Source organism: Dasypus novemcinctus, chromosome 4, assembly GCF_030445035.2.
Source record: "Dasypus novemcinctus isolate mDasNov1 chromosome 4, mDasNov1.1.hap2, whole genome shotgun sequence".
In the NCBI taxonomy this organism is placed as follows: Eukaryota; Metazoa; Chordata; class Mammalia; order Cingulata; family Dasypodidae; genus Dasypus; species Dasypus novemcinctus.
In genome coordinates, this window is record NC_080676.1 from 105,046,066 (window position 1) to 105,063,130 (window position 17,065).

Sequence of the window (17,065 nt, forward strand, 5' to 3'; positions counted from 1 at the left end):
TGGGCAGTCTTGCCCATCTAGTTAAAAATAATTGTGTCCCCAGTTTGAGAATTGCCAGATGCAGTTGTGGATGAATAAAATACACTGGTTTGAACAAATTGCCAGGTCAATAGCCCTAGAAGTTCTGTCACTGCATGCAGCCACTAAGAAAAAAAGAACTTGCCAGGCTAATAGCCCTAGAAGTTCTGTCATGCATCCAGCCACTAAGAAAAAAAGACAAATTATTATCTATTACTAGAAACTAAAACCATCCTGGAGACGTAAAGAACAAATTAGTCCAATTAGTCCAATTGTTCTTATACTTTTATTTGCAGGTACCACGGACTGTGTGATGACTGCAAGAAAAAAAAAAACCACCTGAGTGTCAAATGTTGGTTTCTTCATTTCTTTAACGTGTGTGCGTTGGTGGAGAGAAAAGAAAGAGGATGAGGGAATGTAGATATCTGCCCTGTTTAGCTCACAGGAGTTGTCCAGAGAATGAAACGTGTGAAATATTTGGCAACGCCCCACAACTGTAGGATAAAGATTTTTGAACCTTTTATTTCTCAATCACCCAGATACATCAGGTCAGGATTTTAACCCTAAGTAGTGACAGTCAGTCGTTTTGTTTTTCCTATTTCTAGCACAATCAAGTGGGTACTGGAGGAGCAAGACCTGGGAAGATTTTAGGAAAAGAACTGTGATGCGGAACTCGATCCCAGAACACCTTTTCCTAGGATTCTCTTAGGAGTCCTTTAATAACTTTACTCCACTTAGAACCTCGCCCTTAGGGGAGGAGTTCCCAGGCCCCGCCCCCTTCTCCACCCCCCACCCCTCGACTACTACCTAGGTCTATAAACTCTTAGGGGCTTGGGCCAGGGCCGGAGGGAACAAGGATCCGTATTCTGGAAACTCGGCTGAAAATCTAAGTCAGACCATGTTTTTGCCCGGGAGCGTCCTCGACCTTCCAGCTGTACTTCTCCCTGTGGTTGTTTAAACGGAAGATGCGAGGTTGTACGTGACAAGAGAACCTCTTTTATCTCCTTTTTGCTTCCACAGCCCTCCTGCATCCTCCACGCCCTAGCTCTCTTCCCTACCTCCCAACCCACCCGCGCGCGGAGGGTTCTTTATCTCCGAGGCGCGGCCGGCGCGGCCGGCGGGCGGCGATAGGGCCGGGACTACGGCTCCCAGCATTCCTCGCCTCCCGCCAGGCGGGCGGATCCGGTAGTCGCGCTTCTCTCAAGGTTCTCTGTTGCTGCGCGGCTCGCCGGCTCGGTAGTCCCGGGATCCACAGGGCTGATAACGGGGACGCGGGCATTTTCCAGGTTGACAACGTGGGGAGCATGGCCTTGCGCCTGTGCAGAATGAGCATGGGTCTCTGCTGGCGCGCGGCGCGCGGGGGTTGCGGAGAGCTGCGCCCTTGGTCCCAGCGCTTCGCAGCCGGGCCCATCTGCCGGCCACCTGGTACGGCGGGCACGGTGCAGAGCCGCGGGCTGGGGCGTGGCTCGGCGGCGGGAAGTGGTCCCTGGATGGGAGCCGGGCTGGCGGCGGGGCTGGCGGGGCTGGCGGGGCTGGCCGCCGCCGCTTTCGGGCACGTAAAGCGGGCGGAGATGGTGCCCAAGAGCAGCGGGGCGCAGAGTCGCCAGGCCGGGAGGCCGGAAGAGGAGGACGCGCTGGCCCGCCGCTGCAGCTGCTTCATGGCCTCGCCTGTGACCGACCTGCGCGAGCTGCGGCGGAGGCCGGACGACATGAAGACAAAGATGGAACTGCTGATCATGGAGACTCAGGCCCAGGTGTGCCAGGCACTGGCACAGGTGGACGGGGGCGCCAGCTTCTCCGTGGACCGGTGGGAGAGGAAGGAAGGTGAGGAAGTTGGCGCCCAGCGGGAGGTGGAGGAAGAGGTGGAGGACTGACCCGCAGAGGTCCTCTTGGTTTGCAGGGATACCGTTAAAACTTTTGTCATTGAAGGAGTCATCAACTACACTTCTAGCAAGTGTGGACCTATATCTGCTGTCACTAGTACCTGACATTTACAATTCTGTAACGGCTTTTTTCATAGAAATCTTAGCGATAACTTGGCAGCTGACAAGGGTGGATAGCCAAAGTTTGTTTCTGAGCATAGATTTCCCTACATTTCATCTGATCCCAAGGTGCCTCTACCCTTTCTTTTACCGGAATGGAAAAAGGAATTTCACTCCTCCATACCACCTGTCAGTCCGACTCCCCTAGCTGAGGGTGTCATTGTGGCAGTATCTCTCCACTACTTTTTTCTCTTGCACAAGGAATATTTTGTTGGTTTGCCAGTATTTCTACCAAATGCACCCTTCGCATTTCCAAATGCTTCTCTGCCAGTGCCAAAATACTTCAGTATTAAAACCCAATTCTCAGAGAATCACATATGTTCATGACCATGCTATTGCCTTTACAATGAAACTCCACATTTTGGTCATAATCTTGAAGGGTTCCTGGGTTTTGTAGCTGGAAATACTACAGCAACTTCTCCCCTTCTTGAGCTGTGATTCTGCCACACGTGTATTAAATGGAGTTAAATCTGGTTTTCATAGTATTGTCTAATCTTGTAATGTTTTCATATGAAGACCACTCAACTAGGACACAGCCCCAAGTACCAGACTAACTGTGTGAACTTGGGAAGTTACTTGGCCATTTTGTGCCACTGTTTCCTCATCTGTGAAATGAAATAAAGTAAATATATAGGGGTATTGTGAAGATTAAATGAGACAAATACATGTAAAGTGCTTAGAATATTGTCTGATGCACAGAAAGCACTGAGATGAGTTGTTTGGGTCACTTGCCAGGCCTGTAATCTTGGATAAGATGTTCTGCGTGTCTGAGCCTCAGAATCTATAAAGGTTGTGCTGGCTCATCTTATGTCCCATCCAGTTCTCTAAGTTCTTAGAGAAAAAAGAAACCATGTATGAATCCTCATGCCTACTAATAGAATAGCTTATATATCTAAATAGTATCATCTCACTCAGTTTAAAGATTCTGAAATCTCTTAAGTGTTCCAATATCACTATTTTTTAATTGCTTGTAAACAAAATTAAACAGCGAACAGCACACTAAGCAAAAAAATAAAATAGAATAGAATAAATATAGAATTCTTAAATTCAGTAAAAGGGGAATACCATTCAAATATATCCATTCATGTTTTTAGTCTTAGCATTCTTTCATATATCATAACTTGTGGGCTATCATTCTGAACAGTAGTATTTGATGGGAGATTATTCCCATGATTTTTTCAAAGATAATGTCATATGAATGTAGAAGAAATGTCCAGTTTAGAGAGGTGAGGCGACAGAATTATTTGCCTAATATTATTAATGTTATATAAAGTTAAACTAGTTATCTAACTTTATTGTATTTAAGAACTATAACTATACCAACTTTGGAAGGTTGGAAGTTAGAGGAGGAAGATAATTCCTAACCCTTCATTCAAAATAATCCCTAATCTGCCTTCATGCAAAAGTGGTTTCAATTTTGCAAATACCCTTACATTCCCTCCCTATTTTAAATTTATATAAACAGGAGGTGGTGGCATCAGCTGTGTGCTTCAAGATGGACATATTTTTGAAAAGGCTGGCGTGAGTGTTTCTGTTGTTCATGGATATCTTCCTGAGGAAGCAGTAAAACAAATGAGAAGTAGAGGAAAAATTCTGAAGACTAAAGATGGTAAATCAGAAAATCTTAAGAGCCTTTATTAAGCATACCAAAACTTATCCTTACAAGTTTTGTTTATAAAATAAATATTGCTTCTGGAAACAGCCATTTGGATACATATGCCAGGCCAGTATGTTAGTAATTACTTTTTTATTGTGGTTATATATATATAAAAAACATAAAATTTTCCATTTTAACCATTTTTAAGTGTATAATTCATTGGCATTAATAATAGTTGCAATGTTGCACAACTATCACCACTACCTTGTTTCCAAGGTTTTTCATTAACCCAAAGAAACTCTGTACCCATTAATCAATAACTCCCTATTATCCCTCCTCCTAACCTCTAGTAACCTCTAATCTACTTTCTGTTGCTATTAATTTGCCTAGTCTAAATATTTCATATAAATAGAATTATATAACATTTGTCCTTTGTATTTGATTTGTTTCGTGTAATATAATGTTTTCATTATACTGTAGCATGTATCAGAACCTCATTCCTTGTTGTGGCTGAATAATCCATTAATGTATATACCACATTTTGTTCATTCATCTGTTGATGGACACTTGGGTTGTTTCTGCTTTTTGAGTATTGTGAATAATGGTGCTATGAACATTGGTATATAAGTATCTATTTGAGCCCCTGTTTTCATTTCTCTTGGGATATAATTATGAGTGGAATTGCTAATCAAATGGTAGTTCTGTGTTTAAATTTTTGAGGAACTGCCAAACTGTTCTCCATAGCCATTGCACCATTTTATATTTCTCACTGCAATATACTAGCTTTGATTTCTCAATATTTTCACCAACACTTACTTTCAGTTTTCGTTTTCTATTGTCATAGACATTCTAGTGGGTATGAGATGGTATCATTGTAGTTTTGATTTGCATTTCCCTAATGACTAATGAGGTTGTGCATTAGTCTTTTCATGTGATTTTTGACCATTCGTATATCTTCTTTGGAATTATCTATTCAATTCCTCTGTCCATTTTTAAATTGGGCTGTTTATTTTTTTGTTGTTGAGTTGTAGTACCTAGTAATTAGTTTTTAAAAATTGTATTTTAAGAGACAAATTTAATATTTGCTTTTGAAAGTTGATCCAGAATCCATGTTGGAGTTCATTTGTATCAAGCCAGGTGATTAAAACCAGTTCATTAGGTGTTTTACCTTCCAGGAAAATTGCCATTTTCTGCTATGGGTGTGAGCTCTGTTATCCATCCCAAGAATCCTCATGCTCCTTCCTTCCATTTCAACTATAGATACTTTGAAGTCGAAGAAGCAGATGGTAAGTGTCTCTGGAGCGTAAAAACTTTAACTGTGCAAAATGTATGTTTTAAAACAGGTAAGAGGGCATGAGTTCTAAAAGAGAGAAAGAATAAATATGATCTTACTAGGTTTTCCAGGCAGGCTATGAAGGTTTATTCCTTGGCAGATGGAATGGATTATGCACTAGACATGAAAAGTGAGATCGGTAGTGGCTGGACTCCAACCTCTCCTATTTCTTCTAACATAGGAGGAATATTTAATGAACCTGAGCTTCAAAGTACACACAACATTCTTTGCAAATAACATTTATCATTACACCCAAAGGACTAGCTTTTGAAAAATATCATCCATATACATATTTTTGCTAGTCACAAGTACATTATCACTAAATTAAAATGGGGTTCAGTACTTCATGCCTCATGCTCATCTAATTTCAGCCTATTTCCTATCTGCAGGGCCAAGAATTACCACATGTCAAACTACCTGTGCAATGCCACACCTGTACCTGTTGGTATTTCCAAGGGATGACATTTAAAGTCCCTGTTTTAAATTTTCACTTTGAAACCATTCGGTTTGGTTCTGCCTTTTAATGTTTGTTAACTGGTACTGGCCAACTGTAAACCTAACTAAGACATGAAATAGTAATTCTCTAATGGTTTTGCCTCCCTCAGCAAGTGGGTTTTTGCTCTTGCTGAACTAAGAACCACTGCCAAGCCCTCTTTCCCCTTCAGCAAGTGGGTTTTTACTCTTGCTGAGGGGGAAAGAGGGCTTGGCAGTGGTTCTTAGTTCAGAGAGCATAAGAATCAGGAGAAGAAGTTTTACAAACCATAAATCCCTAGGCTAGAGATTTAGTTTGTTTAAATCTGATCTAGTGGAGGTATTTTACATGCCAGAGTTGAGATTTACTGCCAGTCTACCTGTTTTATCATTCACTGCTGTGCATACATTTCCTTGCCTCATTCTACTGTTTCACTTTTTAATTTCCTACTTCCTTTTCTTCATTTCTGTCTCTACCTCTTCTTTCCTGTGTAAATCTTGCCCGTTATTCAGAGCTAAAGAGATTGCTTAGTTTAATATTTTTTGGCTGTCACCCATTTCATGCTTAATAAATTAAGCTGATATTAAGTTTGCTAACATGTTCCAAAATATGCAAGTCTTAAAATCTTCATCAGAATTGTATGTTTTGATTTAATAGGTAACACACAGTGGTGGTTTGGTGGTGGATGTGACCTTTCTCCAACGTACTTGAACCAAGAGGATGCTGTGCATTTTCATAGAACTCTAAAGGAGGCTTGTGACCAGCATGGCCCAGATCTCTACCCCAAATTTAAAAAATGGTAGGTCAGGGTATTGAACTTGCCATAATCCCAAAATTATATTCCATTTCTTCTTTGGGTCCCAAAGGCAATTATTATTTCATTAAATAACTTCTTCAGCTTGTGAAGTTTGAATTTTGCTTACCAGAAGAAGTATAATAACAGTCTTACCATGAGTTACTTATTTAGGAGTATTGGATAGCAGCATCTTTTTCTGATCCTAAATGATTTAGAATCATAGAATATAAGCCTTTCCATGCCTTTCAGAGACTTTTTTAAACCTAGGGTGAGATGTATGGCATTCCAGAGTAGGATTATTGTCCTGTTGTTGCCTTGGGAATGTATTAAGGTATAGGAAGGGTCCAAAAACTGCTAGAGAGAAATGCCAGGGTATCAGAGATTTTGGAAAAGGAAAAAAGTGGAATTGAAAACTTTGTGATAATTCTAGTAATAAAGTATGTTTGAATAGAAAAATAAACAAAAGTAGTGAGGAGACCAGAAATGTTTGGTAGATGCCATTTAGGATCTTGGCAAAAAATGATTAGAATAAGAGTAAAGTACTGAACCTTGCTTGGAGTTCATTAGCGTTCTTCAAAAAGGAATAATATACAAGGCTTTTGTTTTTTGTTTTGGGCTTTTTTGTTTTGTTTTGTTCTTTTGTTTATAGTGCTAATTATGAGGATTGTTGATGATTTTTATGCAAGAGCATAATCTTCAGCTTAAAATCCTCAGAAAAGATAAGATATTTGAATATACTCCTCTTGAATTAACATTACCACTGAAAACTACCTAGCCATGGATGCATGCATGTCAGGTACAGGTGTTTTCCTCTCCCACAAACCAGTATCCTTCCAGGAGGAAAGACTGGTGGGTAGACATTCCCTTTTTTGGTTTACTATTTTAGCTTACTGAGTTGATTTTAAATATTACTACTTAAAACAAGTAAGATGTAGGCTAGTTAAAAACTTTTTAAAATAAATGTTTAGTAAATCTCTGAATTTTGTAACTCACGAAGAGAAAAATAATATATAAAATATGATATGGGTTAAAAGCTAACTTCACCACCATGCTGAGGATATACTTTATTAACTATGCCAATAAAATATGCATGTAAAGGAAAGCCAAAAAATCACAAGGAGGTGAACTATGCCAGTATATCAGTTCTATGGATTTGCATCTGCTGGCTTTTTTTTTTTTTTTTTTTTTTGAGTTTAAGCTATCAAGGCTCTTTTGAAGGTGACCTTTTAAATTTAAGTTTTTGTTTGTACTGCTTTTTCTATTTATCTTTTTTATTCTATAGAGATTATCTACAGAACTGTTTCTAAGATGTAAACTATTCTACACATTAGTATTTGGGGACTGGCTTCTTAGGAAACCCACTCTAGTGGCAACAGAAGGGAGAGATTCAAGCAAAGAGGGATAAGCAGGAGAATCACATCCATCAGCCAAGTGGGATCTAAGCCTCGTCTCGATTTATTAGAGACAGAGCAGACATCACCAACCCAGGGTCCACAGGATGGAGGAATAAAATTTGGATTAGATTGGACTTACTGGTATTCTACTACAGAACTATTGTGACTAGTAATGGGAGAAACTGTAGCATTGATCTGGAGAAAGTGGCCATGGTAGTTGTTGAGGGCAGGGAGAGGGAAGAAGAGATGTGATGTGGGGGCATTTTCAGGACTTGGGGTTATCCTAAATGATATTTCAGGGACAGATGCTGGACATTATATATCCTGCCATAACCCATTGAATGGAGTGGGGGAGAGTGTAAACTACAATGTAAACTATTATCCATGTGGTGCAGCAGTGCCTCAAAATGTATTCACCAAATGCAATGAATGTACAATGATGAAGGAGGTTGTTCATGTGGGAGGAGTGGGGTGGGGTGGGTGTGGAGTATATAGGAACCTCTTATATTTTTTAATGTAACTTTTTTTGTGATATGTGTATCTTCAAAAAAAATAGAATAACAAAAAAAAGAACAGAGGGATAATTTCATGTGCTGGCTCACATGGGTAGCATAAAAATGTCTGAAGACTCTTATTCTCTGAACTTTTCCTTCTACCAGTCCTTCCCACAATCATACATGCTATAGAGTCATCAAGATTTTATTGCCAAAGGAGACCTAATAGATTATTTATCATATCTTGCTTTGATGGAGAATGGACTCCAGGGAGTTCAGGCATTTGTGCTCTATCACAAGCCTGGTTGGCATCATTGCTGGTAGAGAATACCTGTCCTCCTGCCTCCTGCAAAAGCAGCAATGCTTCTGAGGGTGGGAGCATCACTTGCTTCAAGAAATACACTATTAATGTTGTACTCTTTATTTCTGTTTTCACTGAAGTTCTTTGCGCTCCTTATCCTTTAGATAATTTTATGTTAAGTTGCCTGGTTGCTTTGCAGGTAAGAGTGTAAGCGTTTACTACATTGGCAATTCTGCAAGAAATCTGCCTAAAGTCCTAGTTTCTTTTTCAAAGTTAGACAGAAAGTGAGAGAGAGAATGTTAGTCAAGGATAGTATGGAATTTTTCACATTGATTTTTATGTTTTTCTTTCCTTTCCTTTGATGACTGATTTGGCCTTGCTGCATTTTCTAGGTGTGATGACTACTTTCATATAACCCATCGTGGAGAGCGGAGAGGCATTGGTGGTATATTTTTTGATGATCTTGACTCTCCATCCAAGGAAGAGGTGTTTTGCTTTGTGCAGAGCTGTGCCCAGGCAGTGGTTCCCGCTTATATTCCACTTGTGAAAAAGCACTGTGGTGACTCTTTCACTCCCCAGGAGAAGCTGTGGCAGCAGCTCCGGAGAGGACGGTGAGTGAAATAAATATCTCATTGCACAACTGTGGGGGAAGTAGTAGTGTTCCCAACCTAAGATAAATGATTTTTGTGTTTATCCTCTTATGCTTATCTGTGCTTTCTGGTCCCATTTATGAAGTTTGATAAGTGAGAGTTGATTAATTTTTCTTTTTTAATGATTTCTTAATGCATTTGTTTTTTTTTTTTTCATGACTTCTAAAATATACTTTTCTCATTCCTTCTCTCACGTAACATTTCTTATGTGTCCCTTGTGTTCAGGCACTTCGTTGGGTTCAAAGGTTAGCATGACACAGACACTGCAAAAAGGAAGTTGACAATTTAATGGGGAAACCATACCTAAGGGATAATTGAAAACCTTATGGAAAGTGTGGTGTTCTAGTTTTGCACAAGATTTCATATGCAAAACTGGCAGATTCTAAGAGTGCTAATTAGATGAAGCCATTAAACATGGAAAACTTCCTAGACATAGAAATAGTACTTTTCAATATTGTTCCCTCCATCATTTGATGACATGGCATTTGTGTATGTATATCATTGAATGTCTAATGCCCTTTGAGTTAGCCAGATGTGTGGGTGTTAGATTAATATTCTGTGTTGTGCTGTGTGATTATTTTTTAAAGAGAGCTTTCTTCTGCCACCCTTATCTCTAGTCCTTAAGATGGCTATAACCTTTGGGACTTAAGGAAACCCCAGCTATTCACTAAGGTTATCAGCACTGTCTTCACTTTCTTCTACTATGTTTATCCTGTTTTCTCTGTTCTTTGCAGATTTCTCCTCCCTCCCCTACCAAAATGAGTTTCCCTTGCAATTGTCAGCCTGGCTCTCCTTTGACTTTACAGTCTCTTATTTGTCATTCTTACTATAGTCTCTTGCACTCAGTTGCTACCATTATCTCCCCAGCTCTTGAATATCAGTCTCATAATCACCTTATCTATAGGAGAACAGAAACTAAATACCTTTGACTTATTTTTGTTTTGTTGTATTTTGAGAAAGGGAAATAGGATAAAATTTGAACATTAAGTTAAAGGGAATAAAGTCCATAAATTATAGGCTTCTCAGAGAGGGTAAATGAAAGGATCTAAACGATCAGATCTAAATGAGATCTGGTGGGAGTCAGAAGGGCTCATATAGGGAAACGGGCATCTTCCTTCAAAAATTGACAGGAACACTGGTTGTACAGGGTGATCACTGTAAAATCTATTTAGTGCAGTCCTTACCAAGTTCTTTGAGGTAGATCTTTAAGTACATCTATACAAGCTGGAAAATCACAGCCATTCCTTAGATATCATGTTTAAGAAAGGTAAGATCAGGGGTTAAAAAATATATGTATGGTTAAGAGACTAAAATTCTTTCCTGTGGTCTTAGTAAGAAAGAAGTTAAGATTCTCTTAAATCATCTTTGAAACAGTCATGAAGAAGGTATTAAATAGTTATTAGTGCACAAAATTCAATCCATAGAAATCAGTGGTGAGGACCAGGAAGGTATCCACAATGCAGTTGATTTAAATTTTTGCAGGACCTTTGGCTAGTTTCCACACAAAGAAGTGCTTTTTAAAAATTGAAGTAGTATAGGATGTTTGGTGGCATTCTGAAAAGGTGGGTTTAAAGACAGGAATCAATGAGATAAATGGGAATTTCTGAGGGAAGTTTAGACCAGAGAATATTCTCTGATTGAGTTGAGAAATAATCTAAAAGAGGGACTATTTAGTGAAATTTTCAGATTAGTGCATAATTCTAAATTTTTCTGGGTAGCAGAAATTATCCTTTTGAAATTGGGGACAATAGAACTTTTTACATAGTATCCCCAGTGTCAAAGGCAGGCAGAGTTTTAAGCTGGATGGAGTCCAGCTCAGACTCTTGCAGTAATGGGAAACTAATATGTTGAACCAAATTTCAGCTGATGAGGATATATTTCTAAAGAATAAAACTGAGCACTACAACTCACACACTTCCTTTTTAGTGTGATTGTTATTTATCTTCAGGAAGACTGAATTATTAATATATGACTACTTTTTTTTTTTAAAGATTTAGTTTATTTATACCCCCCCCCCACCCCGGTGTTGTGTGTTCTTCTGTGTCCACTTGTATTCTTAGCGGCACCGGGAATTTGTGTCCCTTCTGGTTGCATCATCTTGCTGCGTCAGCTCTCCGTGTGTGCGGCACCACTCCTGGGCAGGCTGCGCTGCTTTTCTCACACTGGGCAGCTCAATGCGGGGCGCATTCCTTGTGTGTGGGGCTCCCTTACACAGGGGACACCCTTGCTTGGCACAGCACTTCTTGCACACCGCAGTGCCATGCGTGGGCCAGCTCACCACACAGGCCAGGAGGCCTTGGGTTTGAACCCTGGACTTCTGTATGGTAGGCAGACACTCTATCAGTTGAGCCAAGTCCACTTCCCTATGACTACTTATTAATGCTACTAAATATTTTAAGAAAGGGGAATATATAGAATATATTAGTAATTAATAGAATACTGTTAACTGTTCTTGGCTTTTCAGTTACAGAAGTTTTAAACTATCTTACAATAAGTACTTCTGTTTTATTACAAGTACTTTTGAATACTTGTAATAAGATATATGAGACTTAAAATAGCTGTGCTATCCTGAGGAAGGATGCCAATTCTTTTTCTTTAATTGTTGCTATACCTTAAAGTTCTTAACTTTGGTCCATTCTGTTTGTTTATTTGAAAACGTAACCTTCTTGCTTTGTAACTGTTCTGTATGGGGCAGAATCTATATCCTGTTGTTTGATGGGTAAAATACGCTTTTATTCTTGTCTGTCCAGATGGAGAAAACTCAGCTGGCTGTAGACTGCTGCTCTTTGTGCTGGTTCTGACCGCTTTTGGGGAGTGGCGGGGCAGAGAGGAGAAGCACCTCTCTAAGTATTTATCATAGGTTAGTCTTCAGATTTTACTCAGCTAACCCTTAATAATATTTGCTGTCTTTATGACAGGTATGTGGAATTTAATCTGGTATATGATCGGGGCACAAAGTTTGGCCTCTTCACTCCAGGATCCAAGATTGAAAGCATCTTGATGTCATTACCTCTAACTGCCCGGTAAGGAGATAATTCATGGTGGTAGTTATTCCTCCACTCTCCAGTTCCCTAACCTCCACAATATGAAGGCTAACAGTCCAAATGTCTTACCTAAAATTTAGTTAGACTTGATTTGCCTGATTTTTAGGAAAGTCAAGATCAAATAATTAAGGAAAATCATTTGAGAGAAATTGAGAGAAATTTTCTTTGCAATAGGGCTGGGGGTGGTGTCTGGGGGGCCAGATTAGCTTCCTCACTTGATAATTTTCTGGGAAGAGGTATGGGAAAAAACAAGTTTGTTTGAATATGTTAGCTTTTTGAATTTTATTAGAAATCATTGCTCTTGGTGGGAAATGTCTTATTCTCCAGTATGAGATATTAAGCTTATTTCAAAGTATGAAGGATTATTTCAGGTATGTGGCTTTCTTGCTGTGCTTTGCTGCAACTCTGGTGAGCTTCCATAAAGGCTAATTGCACTTGGGTGGGGAGTTTTAGAGCCGCATATATTTATGTTGGTCCCATTAGGTTAATGGTAATAAGACCCTCCGTTCTCTTTCTTGGCTATAAAATAATGAGAATGTGATGTCCAAAGTAAAATACAAATGATTAGAAAATTTAAAAATAGATACATTATGGTTTATATTACAAGAACTAGAATCTTCTTTTCTTGATGGGCTTAAATATCCAAATAAACATGGACTACTAAATAACATCCCAAGGTCTATCTTTCATCATGCTGCTGCTGTCCACATCTAGCCTTGTGAGATCAGTACCCTCTACAGTCGTCACTGCCTTCAGAAGAGCATTGGCTCTGCACTTGCTTAACCAGTGTTCTTAGAATTTCATGTCTTTGGCTCACCCACATTAACTATTATGTGCTCATGCCATCCTAGAGGTGAGAAGTGAATAAAAAGTAGAGCTGAGTTCTTAAGTCTTCAGTAGTCTGATTGCTTCTAGCCTCTAATTATAGCGCAAATCCCAAACTGCAGATGTGGGCTGATTATAAACCAGTCCTTTGATCCATTGAATAGCATTAAGAGGGCAGGCCACTTTCAGCTTCTTAAAGTCTAAACTAGGGGTCTGCAGATTTAAGACCTGCAAGCCAAATCTAAATTCACTGTAGTCTATATTTGTATGCCTCTTGATCTAAGAATATTTTTTACATTTTTAAAACATTACAAAAATAAACCACAAAGACTATGGAAATGTACATGGATGGCTCCACAAAGCCTGAAATATTTACTATGTGGCCCTTCACAGGAAAAGTTTGCCCAACTCTGGTCTAAACCAGTATTTGCCAAATTTTATGCTTCACCTTAATCATTTTAGTTGTATTTATTTATTATTCATGGTATTATTTATTTAATATTGTAATAATACACCAAATTATTTTTTATGAAATAAAGTTTATTTAAAAAGGAAAACCAGCCATAATTGGAAAGTAACACAATTAAATAAATACATGAATATTAAGCTAAAAAATGTTTGCCCATGGATTGTCTAAGATTCTACATTTTACCAAACTCTAGTCTACAGGAAAAGAGTGTTTTGGCTCAGGGTTATTAATATTGGCCAAAGTATGCACAAGGATTATTATGCAATGTTATTTCTTTAGTAGTAAATATTTTTTGAGAGCCTAGGGGGTGCAAGGCACATTAGGCAGAGTGGAGACAAAGATATTTTTTTACTCTTTTTAGAATTTTATTTTGACACTTTCAAAATAAAACTAAAGAGGTCTATATGTCATTTACTGTTGTTTTTATTATTACTTTTTGTTTCTCTTTTTGTCCTACACAGTTGGGAGTATATGCATTCACCCATAGAGAATTCCAAAGAAGCTGAAATTCTGGAAGTTCTACGCCATCCAAGGGACTGGGTGCATTGATGCAGACAGAGCAGGTCTGCTGGGACTTGGGGAACACAGAACATATGTCCCCCATCCCATTAGCTGACACTGTTGCCACAGTGTGACAGTTAGCTGTGCCTTGGTGCTTCAGCATCTCTTCCACCCTGGGGTTCGCCTCCGGTGCAGCTGGTAAAATGTATTTGGAGCACTGTTTCTGTTGGACCCTGTCAGTGACTGGTAGTGAGATGACAAATTGCTGATAGAGACAATATTAGTTGATATACAAATTCCTTTATACTCTTAGTCATTTTATATGACTAGTTTATAAAATATGACATTGAGTTTATAAGTATTGCATTAAGGGAATCTAAATATTGTAATAATTTGCATTATGAAGCTTCTCGTTATTTTTGTTTCATGTATTTTTAATAGATTTAGCTTTGGCCACAAAAATCTCTATCATGGGATACATTTTATTTTTCTTAAATTAAGTAAAGTTGATATGTAAGAGTAATTTAAAAAAACAATGTGAAATGAAGGTACACATTTTCTTTGTCATTATTGAAGTTTCTTTGATCATAATCTTTGTATTTATATATATCTCTAGAGACCATAATATTGTAAGATAAATACCTATTTTTGTAATTATAGATATTTAGGAATACTTGAAATTTTCTTAATCTCTGCAGTGATTACCTATAGTGATAACCTCTAAAGTCATTTTATTCTTATATAGACATTCCTTATGTCTAAGTTGTAATTTTGATTTTGTAAAACCATAGTTTGTTAATGTTGGGATTCTCTGCACTTTTGAGTGTGAAAACTTATATCCCTGGAATCCGATATTTAAATTGTTTCTACCAGATATTTCTATGTAGAAGTTTGAACTAAGAACAGTGCTGGGAAAGTTGTAAAATTAGGAAATGAATTGGGGAACATTTTCCTTCTTTAATTAAAGTGAACGTAACTAGTATGTAGACATTTTATAAATATTTCTTTATGAGATGAACTAATTGAAATAGATCTTTTTCACATTTTGCAACTCTTTGCTCTTAAGAGAAACAACATAATTTCTAATGTATGGCTTCTTTATTCATAAAATAGCATGAATGTATGATTTTATTTATAAAATATTGACATTTCTAAGGATAGTATCTCCTATAGTGTTGTCCTGGAGTATGTTCAATGCATGTAATTGTGAGTGGCTTTTTAGGACTGGAAAATATATATAGCTCAGTGTACTTCCTCAAGTGTTTTATAACATATCCACTAATAAATTTTATTATGACTAAGAAATGTTTGCACTCTTCATTTTGTCAGGGTAATTGATATGGGGAAGGCATAATATTTGTTAGTACTAAAACCATCGTTCCTCATTCTTAGGTATTTACTCAAGAAAAATGAAAACACAAGTTTTGTACTTCAATTTTCATAGCAGCTTTATTCATAATAATACAAAATTAGAGCCAATCCAAATATGCATCAGCAGGTGAATGGATAAACAAACTGGTATGTCTGTGAATTAGAATACTACTCAGCAATATAAAGGAACAAAGTATTGACAAACACAACCACATGGATGAATATCAAAAGCATTATGCCAAGTGAAAGAAGCCAGACACAAAGCAGGATGTACTATATATGACTCCATTATATGAAACCCAGAATAGGCAGAACTTTAACAATAGAAAGCAGATCACTGGTTGCCAGGGGCTGGGGATAGAGGAAGGGAACGGACTGTGAAAGGGCAAAAAGATTATGAAGTTTTGGAAATGTTCTATAACTTGGTTGGATGGTGGTTATAGCACTGTATACAGTTACCAAAACATCAAACTTGACACTTAAAATTGGGGAATTTTATTGTATGTGAATTATACTTCAGTAAAGCTGATTAAATGTCAAGCATTTAAGCATAATATAGAAATATAGGAACAAATGTTAAAATATACTTCAGTTTATTTTTTAAAATAAAAGTAGTTAGATCTTTTAGTCTACTTGGTTTGTTGTAGGCTTTTGGGAGCTGGGCACCAGGCTAAGATGAAATTCGAAAATTTTTCTGTGCATTTCAGTTTTTCATACTCTTCAATAAACTTGCGTTTCTATTATGGAATACACTATATCTGGATGAAAAAATAGCAGTTGTATAAGTATTGGAAAATAGATCATTCTACTGTTATTTTGAATGAATTCTTTCAAATTCCTATTAACATCTATTCTAAGTCTACTTGAGGCTAAGGGGTGTACCTCCAAAGGCCTGAACACCAAACTTTGCTGTAGCACATGCATATTAGTAGTTTTAAGGAATGCATCCCTGCTGGGAAGGAAGAGGGATGAGAACGTTTTTAATCACATTTCTAACCATTACTTCCTATTTATCACACCACTTCCTTTAGCATGTTGCTGTTAAAGAAATGCAAGTAAAGAAAAATTTTCAATAAGGAAGTGAGATGTAGAAAGAGAAAAAGAAATAAAGATTAACCAAAATCTCATCACCAAGAGTCAACTCCTATTAACACATTTCTTTCCTGATATGTTTACTATATACATCACCCATCATACTAACCATACTGGTGTTTTAAACTAATAATGTACAGATCTATTAATATCAAAATATATATTTAATATTTTAATATATAAAATTTAATCATTAAATACAAAATATATAATGATTTTATAGCATATCATTTTACCTAATTTACTTAGTCTGTGACTAGTTTTGGACATATAATTCAATTTTTCACTATCAAAACCCTTTATTAAAATTAAAGTCAGGTTTAACAAGGTATATTTCATGCAGTAAAAATTACTCTATTTGGATATGCAGTTCTATGAATATTGACAAATATATAGTCATGTAACCACCGCTTCGAAAAGAATATAGACTATTAACTCTAGCTCTAAAAGTTCCTTCCTACCCCTTGTAATCAATCTTTTCTCCCTCTATCCCCAAACCTTGGCAGCCATTGATCTGTTTAATATCCCCATAGTTAGGCCTTTTCCCAAATCATATAGATGGAAGCATACAGTATGCAACTTTTTGAATCTTGCTTCTTTCACTTTCCATAATGCATTTGAAAAATATCCATTCTGTATCTATCAGTAGTCTATGTCTTATGGCTA

General features: G+C 37.6%; 1 protein-coding gene across 1 annotated transcript; it reads left to right on the top strand.

Annotated features, from left to right (window-relative positions):
• The first annotated feature begins 1,176 nt into the window (after nucleotides 1–1,176).
• On the top strand, nucleotides 1,177–15,241 carry CPOX (coproporphyrinogen oxidase). The gene is made up of 7 exons (XM_004465933.5): nucleotides 1,177–1,842; nucleotides 3,526–3,669; nucleotides 4,833–4,943; nucleotides 6,120–6,261; nucleotides 8,840–9,058; nucleotides 12,016–12,120; nucleotides 13,897–15,241. The coding sequence occupies exons 1-7, from the start codon at nucleotides 1,323–1,325 to the stop codon at nucleotides 13,982–13,984; spliced, it is 1,329 nt and encodes a 442-aa protein (XP_004465990.1). The 5' UTR covers nucleotides 1,177–1,322; the 3' UTR covers nucleotides 13,985–15,241.
• The last annotated feature ends 1,824 nt before the right edge of the window (nucleotides 15,242–17,065 follow it).